This window comes from Chlamydotis macqueenii, chromosome 1, assembly GCF_036417535.1.
Source record: "Chlamydotis macqueenii isolate bChlMac1 chromosome 1, bChlMac1.mat, whole genome shotgun sequence".
NCBI lineage: Eukaryota > Metazoa > Chordata > Aves > Otidiformes > Otididae > Chlamydotis > Chlamydotis macqueenii.
This window is the reverse complement of record NC_141556.1, coordinates 1,090,778-1,106,401: the sequence shown is the minus strand read 5'-3', so window position 1 is coordinate 1,106,401 and position 15,624 is coordinate 1,090,778. Positions and strand designations below refer to the sequence as shown.

Here is a 15,624-nt window from a genome sequence, read left to right as displayed (position 1 = left end):
CCAAATGTCTAGCGACTAAACAGAGATCTCCGGCAGCCGGAGCCAGGGGAATATTCGTGACGGCTCCGAGCCGGGAGAGCGTCGCACGGCGCTGGCAGGGTGCGCGGAGGGAGGTGTTAACGCAGCCGAAACGCCCGAGCGACGCACCGGGGGCCGGGGGAGGCGCCGAGCCCTGCGGGGGATTGACGCCAGCCCGGGTCGGCACGGGAGAGTCCCCCCTCCTGCCTCCAGCCCGTACGCCGCCGGGGAAAAAAAAAATCAATCAATCAACCAAGCCTTCGCCGAGGCAGGTTCATCACCCACCCAAAATGACGGGCTCGAGTGTCGCGGGGCACAAGGGTGCCGTTGCCGGGCCGGGCGCTGATTGCACGGTTCAGCGGCGGGGCAGAGCCGCACCGCTCCTCTCTAATTCCCCGCAATTTCACCACCAGCAGAGGACCGGCGGCAGCCTCCCGACGAGACCAAAGGGTCCAAGCCTCGTCCTCCCACCGGCGTTCTCACCATCGCCCGGCGGATGAGAAACGTTCGCCGCGGCGTCAGCCCCGCGCGCGCGGAGGACGCCAGGCCTGCCCGTTTCGGCCCTCACGCTCGGGCAGCGGCACCGACGGAGCCTCTCCGAGCGGAGCGGCTCTCGGAGAGGGCAGAATCCCGGCGCTGACGCGTGAGTTGGTTGAGGAGCGCTCCAGCACAGCCCCGTCTTCGGGGTTTTTTCCTTACACGGCACCGACCAAGCACTCCAGCGGCGCCGCGGCGCGCAGAGCATACGGTCGGGAGCCGCGGCGTCCTCCCGGCGGGACCTTCCTCCCGGCGACACGCGCCCCGGGGCTGCGCGGCGCGAGGTAGCGATCGCCTGCGGTCACGGAGCCGCTGCCTCGGGGAGGGGTTGCCCCCGAATTCCCAGCCCAGCTCCCCAAACCGGTGCCAGAAGCGGCGCCGGGCTCTGGGCCCCCACGCCACTGCCTGCTTTACCGCTTCGGCCTTTTTACTTCCCTTTTTTTTTTGCTGCTAAGCTTTTGCTCTCTGTGCCACGGGCGATGTCCCGGGATGCCGGAGGCCGCGATCCGTACGGGAACCCAGCCGTGCCAGCCCACAAATTCACCCAGCCCCGATCAGGCCTTGCACCAGGCCCCGACGGATCCCCTGGAAGCGGGGCTCCGGCTGCGCCGGCACGCGTTGCCACCTTTGCTTTCAGCAGCGGAATTTTACCGGGGCTCTGGATCAACCCAAACCCCCCCAGAGCCCCCCCCCCCCGCCCCCCCGGGACCGAGCACCCAGCGTCGCCGGGAGCCGCGTCTCAGCAATCCGGAGCCGCGGATCCACCGCCGAGCGAGCAGGCCGAGGGGGAAGGGCGAGAGGCGCGGCGGAGCGATGTGCAAGCTCATCGCTTTCGACGCCAGAAAAAGCTCGGCTGCCCGGAGGGCGGAAACAGGTCGGAAGAAGATGCTGACTCCGTCCGTCCTCTCCCCGGCAGCATCGCAGCCCCCGTTAAATATTGATGGGGGAACTCCAGTGCCCCCACCTTCCGCTCCCTCTCCGCCGACACTTAGAGCGCATTAAGGCCGCGCGCCCCGGCACTTAGCGTTTTCACGCCGCGCTGCTCCGCCGGCACGCCCCGTCCGCGCCGGCAATCGGCTCCGTTACAGGGTACACGGATGCGCCGCGACGATCCTTGTAGCGGTAATTTAGCGGAGACGAGACACTGATGAGTGCACGGCTTTGTTTCTCATTAATCTTTTATGCTCGTTGAGCGCGGTGCGCTTTTTGGTACTACAAACCCCGCTCAGCAAACGGGGAAATGAGAGGCTGGCGCCGCGCGGACCCCGGCGCCCTCACAGCCCATCCGTCGGCCACCGCGGAGCCGTTTCGGCATCCCTCACCGGGCAGGGCTGCGTAGCCCGGAGCTCAGCTCCCGGCCCAGCCACCAACGTGTCTTGAAAGGTGAAATGACGGAGCGAAGCACGAAATAATCCTGCGGGAAAGGCACCCCGGGGGCACCCCGAGCCGCGTCCGAGGGTTTGGCAGCAATGGGTTTTGCAGATTGCTGCGCGCGTGGTGGAGGATACGGCGCAGGAGGTGACAGCCCTGCCGGAACCGCCTGCGAGGGATGGTGAGAGCCGCGGAGAAAAATCACCCCTGCACCCCGGCTCTGGTGCTGGAGCTGCCGCCGATGCTGAACTGGAGAGGGGCGGGAAGCAAGAAACCGGGGAAGCGAGCGGCTCCCGCTCTCCCGGCACCGAACGGCCTGGGCTGCTGCGCCGTCGGCATCGTGACCGCCATCCCCTGTGCCGTCACCGAAACAGCGCCGGGGGGCTTCGCGCCATCGGCATCACAACCGCCGTCCCCTGTGCCGTCACCCAAACAGCGCCGGGGGGCTTCGCGCCATCGGCATCACAACCGCCATTCCCTGTGCCGTCACCGAAACAGCGCCGGGGGGCTTCGCGCCATCGGCATCACAACCGCCATCCCCTGTGCCGTCACCCAAACAGCGCCGGCGGGCTTCGCGCCATCGGCATCACAACCGCCGTCCCCGGTGCCGTCACCCAAACAGCGTCGGGGGGCTTCGCACCGTCGGCATCGTGACCGCCATCCCCTGTGCCGTCAGCCAAACAGCGCCGGGGGGATTCGCGCCGTCGGCATCACGACCGCCATCCCCGGTGCCGTCACCCAAACAGCGCCGGGGGGCTTCGCGCCGTCGGCATCACGACCGCTGTCCCTGGTGCCATCAGCCAAACAGCTCCGGGGGGCTTCGCGCCATCGGCATCACAACCGCCGTCCCCGGTGCCGTCACCCAAACAGCGCCGGGGGGCTTCGCGCAGCAAACCGAGCGCTCCGCTCGCCGGCCAACGCGTCACCTCCCAGCAGCCTCCGCCAAACTCCCAACACCCCGGCAGCGCGCCGGGGACGCAGCCAGCCGCGCCGTGCCGCACCGCCGCCTCTCCTGGCAGGGGCCGCGGCGTCGCCCGCGCTCCCCGGAGCCTGCCGAGCCGAGGCTGCCAGAAGCGGGGACGGGAGGAACCGCTCGGCGTTCACAGCTAACGTTCAGGCTTCTGCCAAGCCGAGCGCGGCCGCCCTCTCTCCGGAACGCGGCTGGCTGCGGAACAGCACCAGGCAGGCACCTGCAAACCATCTGTCGAGCAGCCCTCGCCTCGCCGAGCGCGGCGCCCACCGCGAGGGGTCCAGCGGACGAGGCAGCCGCGGGCGCCCCGGGCTCGTGCGTTTTTGGGTACCCCGAAGTGTCACGACACCGGGAAATAAAGCCAATTTCCAGGGAAAAAGCAGCTGCGACCGCTCAGACGAGGCGTGACGGCATCTTCCTGAACAGCGCGATTCCCAGATCTCAAACACGGTATAAATCCGGCTCAAACAGCCCCAAAACCAGCAGCTCGGGGGGGCCGGGCTCCCCCCGACCCCAAGATCCATTCCCTGCCCTTCCCGAGCCGCGCGGCTCCCGGCAGCTCCCTCTCCGGCGGTGCCGCACGGGGCTGGCAGGTCGTTTTTACAAATCGCTGCCGGTTTCACACAAATATCCCGGCAATCAGCAGGCGGCAGGGAAAGGAGCAGAAAGTACGGCCGCTTGACGGGCTTTGGGGTAACATACGGCTCTTTCTAAAATCCGCTGGATGACGAGGAGCGGGAGCTCCCGTGCCCCGCGGCCGCCGCTCTGCCTGCATCCGGGCACCGCTCGCCATCGCCCGGCGGCGGGGAGGGGACCAAGGCCGCGCAGCCGGAAGGCAGGGTGGATGCGAGATTCGAGGCGGAGAAAAATCCTCGTCAGGACGTAAGTACCGGCACCTCCAGGCCTGCGGAAGGATTGCCAGGAACACTCGGATTTTGACGCCGCACAGCGGGACGGAGCATCCTGCTCCAGAGGTGCTGCCCCGAACCGAGGGGGCTGGCCTGGCAAGAGGCTCCGGCATCCCGGCGAGGGGCTCCAGCCATCCTGGCAAGGGGCTCCGGCATCCCGGCGAGGGGCTTTGGCCATCCCGGCGAGGGGCTCCGGCCATCCCGGCGAGGGGCTTTGGCCATCCCAGCGAGGGGCTCCGGCGTCCCGGTGAGGGGCTCCGGCCATCCCGGTGAGGGGCTCTGGCATCGCGGCGAGGGGCTCCGGCCATCCCAGCGACGGGCTCCGGCATCCCGGCGAGGGGCTCCGGCATCCCGGCGAGGGGCGCTGGCCATCCTGGCGAGGGGCTCTGGCCATCCCTGCGAGGGGCTCTGGCGTCCTGGCAAGGGGCTCTGGCATCCCGGCGAGGGGCTCTGGCATCCCGGCGAGAGGCTCTGGCATCCCGGCGAGGGGCGCTGGCCATCCTGGCGAGGGGCTTTGGCCATCCCGGCGAGGGGCTCCAGCGTCCCGGCAAGGGGCTCCAGCCATCCCGGCAAGGGGCTCTGGCGTCCTGGCGAGGTGCTCCGGCATCCTGGCGAGGGGCTCCGGCCATCCCGGCGAGGGGCTCCGGCCATCCCGGCGAGGGGCTCCGGCATCCCAGCACTCCACAACACCGGCACGGCACCCACAGACGCAGCAGCATCCCCACTGCTACCTATGACGGCGGGTACGCGTCCAGCCCCCGCCGCGGGCAGAGCCAAAGCTGGTGAGCCCCAGCGCCCGGCCACGGAGCTGCCAGGTCCACGCGCCACGCCGCAGGGGTAAAGCCTTCCAGAAGAGCCCAAAGTCAACCCCATCCTCATGGGCTGGATGGTTGCGCTCAAAGAGTTACAGTCAACGGCTCAACGTCCAAGTGGAGACCAGTGATGAGTGGCGTTCCTCAAGGAAGGGATGTCCATGGTGGACGAGGGATGACCAACTGGATGACCAAGGTGGATGAGTGACCAACCAAGAGACAGCCATCGACCTGGACTTGTGCAGGCATGTGACTCTGTCCTGCACGACGTCCTTCTCTCTAAACTGGAGACGGGGGTTGGATGGACGGAGCACTCGGTGGGTAAGGAGTTGGCTGGATGGCCGCACTCAGAGAGCGGTGGTCAACGGCTCAATGTCCAGGTGGTCCTGGTGTTCCTCAGGGGTCCGTGCTGGGCCCGGCCCTGTTCAACATCTTCGTCAGGACACGGACAGTGGATGGAGCGCACCCTCAGCGAGCTCCCCCGCGACACCGAGCTGTGTGGTGCCGTCGACGCGCTGGAGGGGAGGGATCCATCCCGAGGGACCTGGCCAGGCTGGAGAGGTGGGCCCGTGCCAACCTCACGGAGTTCAGCCAGGCCAAGGGCAAGGTCCCACCCGTGGGTGGGGGCAATCCCAGCACAAATCCAGGCCGGGCGGTCGCTGGGTTTTTTTGACGTTTTCCTGGTTTTTAAACCAGTGAACCGGAAGAGGAGGGGGGTAAGCATTTCGCTAATTGCGTTCACAGTTAATTAAGCAACTGCATAAGTGGAGCCAGAGATGAAAACGTGGAGCTTAAAACCCCGAAAGAAATGAGGTTGGACTGGGATTTTATCACGCTGCGAAGCCGGAGCGGCCAAATTCGCTCCCACGAACAGCGAAGGGCGAGAGAGCCCGCACCGGCGCCGGGGCCCGCCGCCCCCCGGTTTGGGGGTGCCCGCGCAGGGGGCTGGCCCGGCGCTGCCAGGCCGAGTACCCAAAAACGGGCCTTTTCCGAATCTCGCCGCTACAGCCGTCGCGGCCGAAGGCAGCGAAGGATTTTGCCAGGGGAGCTGGCAGCGCGGCGGGGGGTCCCTGCGGTCTCCTTGGAGACTGTGACCGCCCCGCAGAGAATCCGCGCTCCTCCCGGCACGCCGCGCGGTACCGGCGGGGCGCGAGAGGGCGAGTCCCCCCGCCGCTACCGCTGGCCGTTTTGCGGCCGCCCCGCCGCGCAAGCGTGCCGCTCGGTTCGCGGCGGCTCCCGGCCAGCCGGCGCTGACGCCGAAGAAGCAGCGGGAGGAAGAGGCTAATGTGGGAAATCATTCGTAATTCCGTAACTGGGGGAAATAACTCGTCATTTGGAAGGAGGAATTTCCAAATTCCCGTTCCCACGGCAACCCGGGCTCTGCCCCTGCGCCCACCAACAGCTCGGGGAGCCGGGGCGCACAGTGCCGGCGCTCACCAGCGCGGTGAGGCAGTCCTCAGCGCATCGGGAAAAAAAAAACAGCCCTGGAAAAGGCAACTTCTGTGTAATCCTGTTGGAACGCCGGCTGGAAAGCCGTCCCCGGGGTGAGGTTTCCGCCAGGAACAACGCGGGTGCTCGGCGGGGGTCTGGGCAGCTCACGAGCGCATCAGCCATTAGGGAGGGAAAAAAAAATAAAATAAAATAAAGAAAAAAAAGCAGCAAGCAGGTAAATCCCTGCCCCAAGGAGCTTCCGGATGGTTTTAGATCGGCCGCCGCCGCGCGAAGCCGGGCAGTGCCCAGCTCTGGTGCCCGCGGCGCAGGTCACGGCCCTGCCCAGCCGCTCCGCGCCGAGCAAGGGGCGCGCGGATCAAACCGGCGTCCCAGCAAAGGCACTCGGAGGGGAGGTTTCGGGGACGGGCGCGTGAGCCGCGGCTGAGCTTACGCGGGGCACTTTCACGGAACGGCCCAGCGTGGGCCTCCGGGTCCGGCGCGCGCCAGCTCGCGAGATGCTCACACGGAGCGCGGCGGAGGCAAACGGAGCCAGACCGCGCGGGAACGATGCGGCGTTCGCCCGACGGCTTCGGTCCCTGGGATTTCCGCGTTGGATCCCGACGCCGCGGGTCTCCGATGAGCATCCCTGCGAGCCCGCTCCTCCCGGAGGCGGGGGGAAGGAGGGAAGCGATTCCCCGAGCCCCGCAACGGAGCGGAGCGATGCTCGGGGCAGCAGGGCCGAGCGCCTCGCTGAACGGCACGGCGGGGAGGAAGAGGAACAGCGAACGGTTTCACGCGCTTGGTGTCATCATCCGACGCGGCGACGGGTCACGCATCCGCCAGCGCGGCCCCGAGCAGTGCCCCGCCGCCCCGCGCGCTGGAAACGGGGCTCTCCCACCCCTCCCCAGGGCAGAGAGCCGCAACGGCACCGCGACAGTGAGGGGGAAACTGAGGCAGGGGACGAGGGAGGCATCGGTCTCGCCGCAGCCATCAGAGCGCAGAGGGGACGGTCACGGGCGCCGGCGATCGCGACGCTGCATCGCTGGGGAGCGGAGCCGAGCGCCCACCCCAGCTCACCGCCCCGCCCCGCGTCCCCGCGGTCACCTGCATGCTGTCCCCCTCCAGCCGGGGGGGTCGGATGCTGGACAGGTGGATGGTTTTGTGGTCCCCGGAGTTCAGCTTCACCACGATGGCGTCCGCGTTCAGCACCTGCATCACCTGGCGAGGGAGAGACACCGAGGTGAACGTCACACGCAGGGCAGCGCAACCCTCCGAGCCACGCGCCGCCGCGCCGCTGCCCAGGCTCCGGCACCCCGACCCACCCCGGCTCCCGGCACGGAGTGGCTCCAAGCGCGTGCCGGGTGGCCGGTGGGTGACGGCAGCGTACGCGGCTTGCGGGCACGCCCGCGGTCCTGCTCTCCGAGCCCGAGGAGCGCAGCGCCGGCGGGAGCCCTGCCGCGGCACGCCAGCGCGTCGCCAGCTCCCTGGCCCCCAGAAACAAAACCAGAGCGGGGAGCGCACCGCAGGCGTCAGTGCTGGACGAGGGATGGAGCCAGCGACGGAGGCTCTTCCGCCCCACGATCGTGCGACAGCATGGCCTGGCTGGTGGCTCTCCACGCAAACGGGGAGAAAATTAATTGGAAAATTAATCGGGAAAACGGTGGCAAAGGCAGGCAGGGCTGTGCAGGCCGGCGGGGCCCGGCGCACGCTGTCCCAATCTCCGTTTTCGTCAAACTCCGCTCACCGGCCCGAGCGGCATCACGCCGGGCAGGACGAGGCACGCGGGCATTCCCGCTGGCAGGGCGGGGATCGCCCCCTGCCCGCTCCCAGCGCACACCCAGTCCTCCCAGTCACGCCAGGGCTCCCCAGCGTCGCTCGCCCCACGCGCTCCCCCGGAGCTGGGGCGGGAAGCAGGGGGAGGAGGGCGCAGATTTGCCCCGCTCGCAGCACTTTTTGCCCCAGCAAGCACATCGGCCCCGCAAAACGCGCTGAGCCGGAGGGATAACGAGATCACAGCAATTAAAATTAAAGCAGGCACCGAGGACGGCGGGGCGCCGCTCGGCACAGCGCCGCTCGGCACAGCAGGCCCCCTCAGGGGACGTCGCTCCCAGGGACTCGGCCTCTCCCGGGACCCAGACCCTTCGGTTCTCATCGGCAGAACCCAGCCCGGAGCAGCTTGCGTGCGAAAGGGAGTAATCGAATCTCACGCTCCAGGGCACCCTCCCCAGCGGCGGGGCGAGGACGGGACCCCGGCGTGCTGGGCGGCGTCCCTCCCCTCTCGCAGGCGGCTTCGCAAAACGAAGACGCGAAGATGAGACACGGCAGCCAGGGGAGCCGCGGGTCGGACGCGGGGGCAAATCCCCGCGCTGCGTTACGCATCCATCACGCGCGCTCCGCGCTTCCGCGGCCGTGCGGCGTTCGGATCTCGTTTGTCCCCTGTGATGGGAGGCAGCGGCGGGGCCGGCTCCCGGCACCCCGGCCTCCGGCTTCCAAGCGAGAGCCAAAAACGGGCGCGGGGGGCTCGCCAAGCCCCTCCGGAGCAGCATCCCCATCCCGGCAGGGATCCACGCTGGGCCGACCGGGCCGCGGTGGGTCCCCGCAGGGGCACGGGATGCTGCAGGACACGGCACCGCGGCACCCGGGGCGGCGCGTCCCAGGCGGGACGCGGCAGGGCGGCAGCGGGAGCCGAGGGGTGACCCCCGGGCGCCCACCCGCTCCAGGCAGGAGCCGCGCTCCCACCACGGCCCCGCACGGGGAAGCGGCGGAAGCCGCGCTGCAGCCCCCACCCCTGGGGACCCCGCGGGCAGCGCGGGGACAAGAGGTGACAGCGGCAGCACAGCCGCGGAGGCCGTGCCATTTTTCTTGCTAACCATTTTCTCAGCTCGCGGCGGCCCGCTTCCGTTATCCAATATTTATCGTGGCGTCAGACAGGCGCTTTGACAAACGGATTGAAAGGATTATTATTTTTTTTTTTTTTAAACTCTCTGCAGCTGCTTTTTGCAGACTCTCAACGCTCCAGCATCGCTTCCTCCAAATCCCCCGGGACCCAGCCTTCACCCCAGGGCCAGGCTCCTCCAGCCGGGTGCGCGGAGCGGAGGGCCGGGTGCTGTCCCGGGGGGGGGAACCCACCGCCGAGCCCCGTCCGGGCTCGCCCCCCTCATCCCCGTCGCGGGGCACGAAGGGCAGAGCAGCGCCTCGCCGATATTTCTCACGCGAGATGTTTCTCTCGCTGCGAGCGTTGACCCCAACGAGTCAAGGCACAGGGAGCATCCCCAAAGGCGGAGGTGACCCCCTGCACCCCGTCCTCGTGGGACAGGGATAGCGGCACTGCGGGAAGCGGCTGCCCGGACAGCTGGGGCTCAGCGTCGGCCCCAGCAGCGGGAGAGGGGGGGCAGTGCCGCCCCACAACCAGGAAAGCGCTTTTTTGAGGGGTTTAGGCGGGGTTTGGCACCGGGCTGGGCAGGAGAGCAGCTCCTGGCAGAGCTCTGGCAGATCCCGCTCCGATCTGAGATGATTTGGCCTCGACAAAAGCGTTTTGCAAAAATACAAAAAAAAAAAAAAAAAAAAAAAAGAAATTAAAAAAAAAAAGACTCAGCTCATCCACAGCCGCCTCCTCGGGCGCGGCAGGAGGGGACGCGCAGCCCAGGCAGCGAGCCCGGCTGCGGCCGAGGGGCCGCCCGCGGCGCCCAGCACACCCCCGGCGAGGGGGGCCGCTGCCCCCCACCCCAGGACCCCGCGGGGGCCGCTCCCGCCCCGCAGTGGGGAGACAGGCGACGCGAGCTCCTCGCAGGGCCCCGCGAGCCCCGGGACGGAGCCGTGTTACAAACAGCTTTTGGCAGGGGATGGCTCTCAGCGCCACGCGCTCGGCTCGGAGCAGCGCTGCCCCAAATTCCCGGCTGCTCCGAGACAAGCTGACGCAGGGAATTTGGGAAAAAGCCTCCGGCCCCTTCACATTTTTTCATTCCGCCACGTTTCTTCTCACCCCTCGCAGGCATCAAACCCACAATCGAGGCCAAGCCTTAAATTCCTCCCCAGACCAAGCCCTCTCCGCCCAGAGCGCCCGCTCCTGCCTTTGTGCCGGCAGCGGGATCCCAAAATTAGCCGGAGCCGCTTTGCCGCGGCTGCTCAACGGCGCAAAGACAGGTTGGGATCTTCCTCCTCCTCCTCCTCCCCTCGGCAGCTCCTACGTCAGCTCTGCCGCTGCAAACGCGCGCCTCGGCGTTCTGCCCAGCACGGAGGCGGCTTCGGCGCCGGAGCCACCGCTCAGAGCCCTCCGCGGGGTGCTGGGGGCTCACGGGGGCCCCCCTCGGGGAAAGCGGCCCCGTGCCCGGCTCCGGGTTCAGCTCCGGCACTCCGAGGCGTACGGGCGTTTGTCCTGATTTTCCCTGTCACTTACAATTCCCGGGAAGGGAAGAAGAACAAAAATCGACACCGGAAAACCGATGGCGCCCCGGGGGGGCTTTCGGCTGACAGCTCCCTAAGCGCTGATTCGCGTAAATCTGTGTAAAAAGCGGATTTTTCAAGGCGAGCGGAGGAACTCTGCGCCTCCTGTGCGGGAAGCGGGGCGGCATCGTGGCGCTCACCGCTTTTGGGGGGGGTTTTACTGCAGGCCAACCAAGGGGGAGCAGACCCCGGGCCGCAGGGAGTCGGGGGGCCCAGTGCCCCAGACCGGGGGGATCCCAGTAGCACGAGGGGCCGTGCCCAGAACGGGGGGTGGCCACGCTGCACGCTCCGCCCCGGGACCCTAAGTGGGATGCATCGGGGTCCCCCTCCCCTCCGCGGCACCGGGGGCAGATTCCCCCCGATCCCGGCGGGACGCTGAGCCCCAAACCCGCCGCAGCGGGGGGAGCTTTGCCGCCTTGCCGGCGCGGGGCGGGGGGGCTCGGGATGAGAGTCGCGCCCGCCGCAGCTCTCCGCCAGCATCCCAGCCCGCGCGCAAGCTCTTCCACAAAATGACGGGCGCCTTGGAAATGCCAGGAGCGTCCAGCCGCCCCCTCCGCAAGCTGCTGAGCGCAGCATGACTAACGGCCCCCGTGCCAGCTCCCCGGCGCGGGCTCCGGCGGCGGCAGGATGGCGCTTCCCGGCACGCCAGCGCCTCGGCACGGCCGTCCCGGCCCCGCGGGGTCAGCGCGGGCGTTTGCCCGGGTGTCATTTCTCACCGGCAGTTTGGGTCGGGACCGGACGCGGTCCCTTCTCCCTGGGGATGAGCTTGCACCCTGGCCACCCCGGCGCCCCGGCGGGGTTGGAAAAGCCCAAGCCCCTCACCGCCCGGGGAAGCTGGGGGAAGGTTTTCGGCGACCTCCGCTCCCCTCAGCCAAATCCCAGCTGGGGAGCGGCCAGCGGCAGAGAAGGGCAGGCGCGTAAATCCAGAACTAAAGCGGGAGCCAGCACCTCCCCAGCCGCATCCCGCAGCTGCCGCGCGCGTCCCGGTGCCAGCACCGCACGCATGAGCCGATTTCGCTGGTTACAGCGCGTGGTTGGAACTGGACCAGCAAGAGCTCCCGGCTTTGCTGTGCCCGTGCCAGGCGTGCTCTGCCCCGAGCCCCAGCGCCCTGGTTTGCCCCGCGGCGCCGGAGCAGCCAGCAAGGCCAGGGTGTCCACGCGCAACCCCAGCCGGGCCGGAGCAGCTGGAAGGACGCTCCGGGGCAGGGATCCCACCCCGGCACGGGGGCAGGGAGCGCGGCGCTGCAGCTGACTTTCCAAGAAATCCGCCCGCTGCGCATTTCCCAGTTTTTCCAGCGGAATCCAGGCGATCCGGCAGCACCATCTAGTGGGGCGCTCCCCGGAGCGGCGCCGGACCCCCGCAGCCCACCGGGGCGGGATGCCCCTCTGCAGGGATGCCCACTGGGGCAGGGGCAGCAGCGGGTCACGGCCCCGCTCCCCTCGGCGCCCGAACCGCGCCGGGGCAGGGGTCGGGACGGTTTCCGTGCGGCAGGAACGCGGGGGGCGTCGCTGCGGCGGGGCAGCCCCGGAGCTGCTCCGGCACGCGTGGGGCCAGCGAGGGCGCAGGGCTGCGGCAGCCAGGGGCTCTGCCCCGCGGATCCTCACCAGTAGCCCCCAGTGACCACCACAGCGCTGTGCCTACGGCCACGCTGGAAACACGGGCAGAACAGGAAAGGGAAAAAAAAAAAAAAAAAAAAAGAAAAAAACCTCTGCCAAAGGCAAACAGCACTCGCAGGCAGGGGAAAAGCGCCTCTGCAGCACCCACCAGCCCTTCCCCACGCGCCGCGGCCCCTTCCCCTCCACCTCCCTTCACCTCTCCCCACCCCAAACCCGCCCGAGACACCAGCGTGCGCCCGGGCAGCCGTGCACGGTGGCGGGGACACAGCCGAGGCAAAACCCTCCGGGATTTTTGTCCGAGCACGCGCAGAGTCCGCCAAAGGCGGCCAGGCAGCCTGTCCCTGCGCGCCCCCTCCCCTGCTCTGCCGGCCGCTCACCTTGGCTACGAACTGCTTGTCCTTCTGGTCCAGGTTTGCCGTGGGGGCCACGTAGTCCCTCCAGATCCGCAGCTTGCGCTCCTTGGCGAACCTGGCCGGGGAGGGACAGGCGTGACGGCCGGGCAGGCGACCCCAGCGTAGAGTCACAGGAGAGTTTGGGTGGGAAGGGAGCGTTCAAGCCCACCCACCCAACCCCCTGCCAGGAGCAGGGACATCTCCAACCAGATCAGGGTGCTCAGAGCCCCGGCCAACCTGGCCTGGGATGTTTCCAGGGACGGGGCACCCACCGCCTCTCTGGGCAGCCTGGGCCAGCTCTCAGCTCTCCCCGGAGCCTCCTCTGCTCCAGGCTGAGCAGCCCCAGCTCTCCCAGCCCGGCCTCACAGCAGAGCTGCTCCAGCCCTCCCAGCATCTGCGTGGCCTCCTCTGGGCCCTCTCCAGCAGCTCCACGGCCTTCTGCTGTTGGGGGCTCCAGAGCTGGACGCAGCGCTGCAGGGGGGTCTCACCAGAGCGGGGCAGAGGGGCAGAATCCCCTCCCTCGCCCGCTGCCCGCGCTGCTGGGGGTGCAGCCCAGGGTGCCGTTGGTTTCTGGGCTGCCAGCGCCCGTTGCCGGCTCACGTTGAGCTTCTCGCCCACCAGCACCCCCAGTCCTTCTCCTCAGGGCTGCTCCCCATCCATTCCCCGCCCAGCCGGGATTTGTGCTGGGATTGCCCACAGCAGGGACGGACGTTACGTTAAAGCGTCCAGCGAAGCCCCGGCAGAGGCTGGTGCGGAGCGGCAAGGAGCAATCGCATCCGCCTCCCATCCCGGAGAGCACATGGATGGGGAGAGGGGGCTGGAGCCGCCTCAGGGACCCCCCCGGGCGCAGCTCGGAGCGCGCCCACCCCAGCGCCCAGCCCTGGGCTCACCTTTCAGCCGCGCGCAGCTTGTCAGCGCCGCGGGTGTAGACGGCGATGGACCAGTCCACGCAGCGGGCGAAGCCCTCCTTCAGCAACAGCTCCGTGATGTTCCCGTTCTGCGGGGAGGGACGGGAGGCACGCGCTCAGCCGCGGCGGCGGCCGTCACCCCAACGCTCGCCTCCCCCACTCCCTGCCCTGCTGTGGGGCGGGGAGCTCACCCCCGTAGACGTCCCAGGTCCCCAAACAGCCCTGAAGGCCTGGCCACGGCACCCGGTGGCCCCAGGGCTACCAGCGGCCACCCCAGCGATAACCACGGGGCTCCTCGGACGGATCACAGTCTCCCGCATCCACCAGTAAAGATCCCGCGATTCCCAGTTACCCTGAGCCCCCACCGGAGACACCCGGACCACGCAACCACCTCCAGCACCTCCCGCAAGCGGCGCCCGATGGCCCCCCAGGACCCTCTCCCGCCCAGCGCCCCACTTGCCGGGTGCAGGATGGTGCCCAGGATGTTCTGGTTGTGGCAGCTCTCCAGGACGATCTGCACGTCCCTCTGCAGCAGCCGCGACTCCGTGAAGAACTTGGCTTCGGCCGCAAACGGCTCGGGGACCTCGGAGGCGTCCGCCTCCCGCTTGAAGGTGGGGCACTGAGGCGGAGAGGGGACGGTCAGGCCCCTCAAATCCCAGCGAGGGGGTGGGAAGCCTCCGTGCAGCCCCCGTGCCCCGGCTGTCGCTTTTGGGAGAGGCGGGCTGGGGCGCTGCGTCGATGTTTTCGTGCCGTTTTGCGCTGGCACAGCCCTTTATCCGCCCCAGCTAACACCGCCGGGAGCAAACCGGGGTACACAGACCCACTCCCGGTATAATCCTGCCCGGGGTGCATCCAGCCCGGGTCAGACAGGCAGGGAAAGGCTCTGGAGCGCCGGCAACGGCACCGCGAGAGGGAGCCAGGCAGGAGGCTCCCCGGCATCGCCGGGGCGGGCAGGCAGGCAGAGCCGCTTTGCCCCGGCCGCTCCAGGAGCCCCCAGCCCAAAAACCGGCCACGCTGGGTGGCCAAGCTCTCCATCCCCCGCACCAGCCGAGGCGAGCGGGACAGCCACCCACCCAGCACCCAGGGGACCCCTGCCCGGAGCTCAGGCTGCTGCCGGGGCTGGCAGCGCGGCGCTGGAACCCGCCTAACCCAAACCTGCTCCCATCCCGCACCGGCACGCGCGCAACCAGTCCGTTACTGGAAGGTGCGTGCAGGACGACACAGCGGGCAAGGGGGCGGCTCTACCTCCGCCTCCATCCCTCCCCACCCTCGCCCCGGCGGCACAAGAGGCGCTGAGGAGGGCGCACAACGCGCGACGGTGCGAGCACAGGAGGGAACTCGCTGCGAAGAGGATGGCCGAGCGCAGGACCCGCGGCCGAGCCTCACCTTGATCCCCGAGAGCATGACGGTGACCAGGTAGTAATCGGGGAGGAGGAGGGCGCGCACCACGCTCCCGTCCCGCACGTGCTCTATGATGGCTGCGGAGCAAAAGCAGAGGGGTTGGTCCTGTCGCGGAGGGGCTCGGCGGGAGCCGTGGGGGTGCCGGGAAGGGCATCCAGGCAGCGCGGCGCGGGCAGCCGGTCCCCGAGGCCGCGGGGGACAGAGGACGGGGGTGACCCCGGCGGCGAGGGCCGGAGCGGGCGCCAGCTTACCGTTAACCGGCTTCTGGTGCATGGAGTCCACGAAGTGCCGGGGGTTTTCGATCGTGTACTTGAGATCGCGGATGGTGTGGGCGCCCGTCCCCTCGCTCCACATCCCCTTCTTGGCGCTCTTGGCCTGCTCCTCCAGCTCCGCCAGCCGGCTCTGCTCGGGGCTGCGGGGACGGGAGAGACGGAGTGAGGCCGGGCCGCGGGCGGGCAGGACACCGCTGGCTCCCGCGTGCTTTATCCCCGGGAACATCCATCTCCCGGGCACTTTGCTGGATGCCTTAGCGATTCGCCCGCTCACGTCTGGAAAAGGCACCGCCTGGGTGAGCCGCTGAGCGATGCCTCGTGCCGCCGACAGCACCGCGCGGTACGTCACAGAGGCCGCGCCCTCGATGAGCGAACACCGGTGGCTGGAAGCGCCGTCTCTGACGGATTGGAGGGATTTAGCCCACGCAACCCTTCCAGAAGCTGCTTTTGTGCGCCGCGATGGAGAGGCAGCCCCGGGGAGACGCGGCTGAGCGCGCTTCGGGAGAGGAGGGACGGCAAACCCAGGTCCGCGGCTGGCGCGCCG

At 68.8% G+C, this 15,624-nt stretch overlaps 1 protein-coding gene across 1 annotated transcript in view; it reads right to left on the bottom strand.

Moving 5' to 3' along the window:
* SND1 (staphylococcal nuclease and tudor domain containing 1) overlaps nt 1–15,624 on the bottom strand; it is a 70,512-nt gene that overhangs the window by 47,360 nt on the left and 7,528 nt on the right. Inside the window, exons 5-10 of the mRNA XM_086739902.1 lie at nt 15,060–15,220; nt 14,794–14,885; nt 13,868–14,026; nt 13,390–13,496; nt 12,485–12,575; nt 7,152–7,265 (exon numbers count right to left, since the gene is read on the bottom strand). Coding sequence (XP_086596028.1) covers nt 7,152–7,265; nt 12,485–12,575; nt 13,390–13,496; nt 13,868–14,026; nt 14,794–14,885; nt 15,060–15,220 — 724 coding nt within the window. The remainder of the gene's footprint in view (nt 1–7,151; nt 7,266–12,484; nt 12,576–13,389; nt 13,497–13,867; nt 14,027–14,793; nt 14,886–15,059; nt 15,221–15,624) is intronic.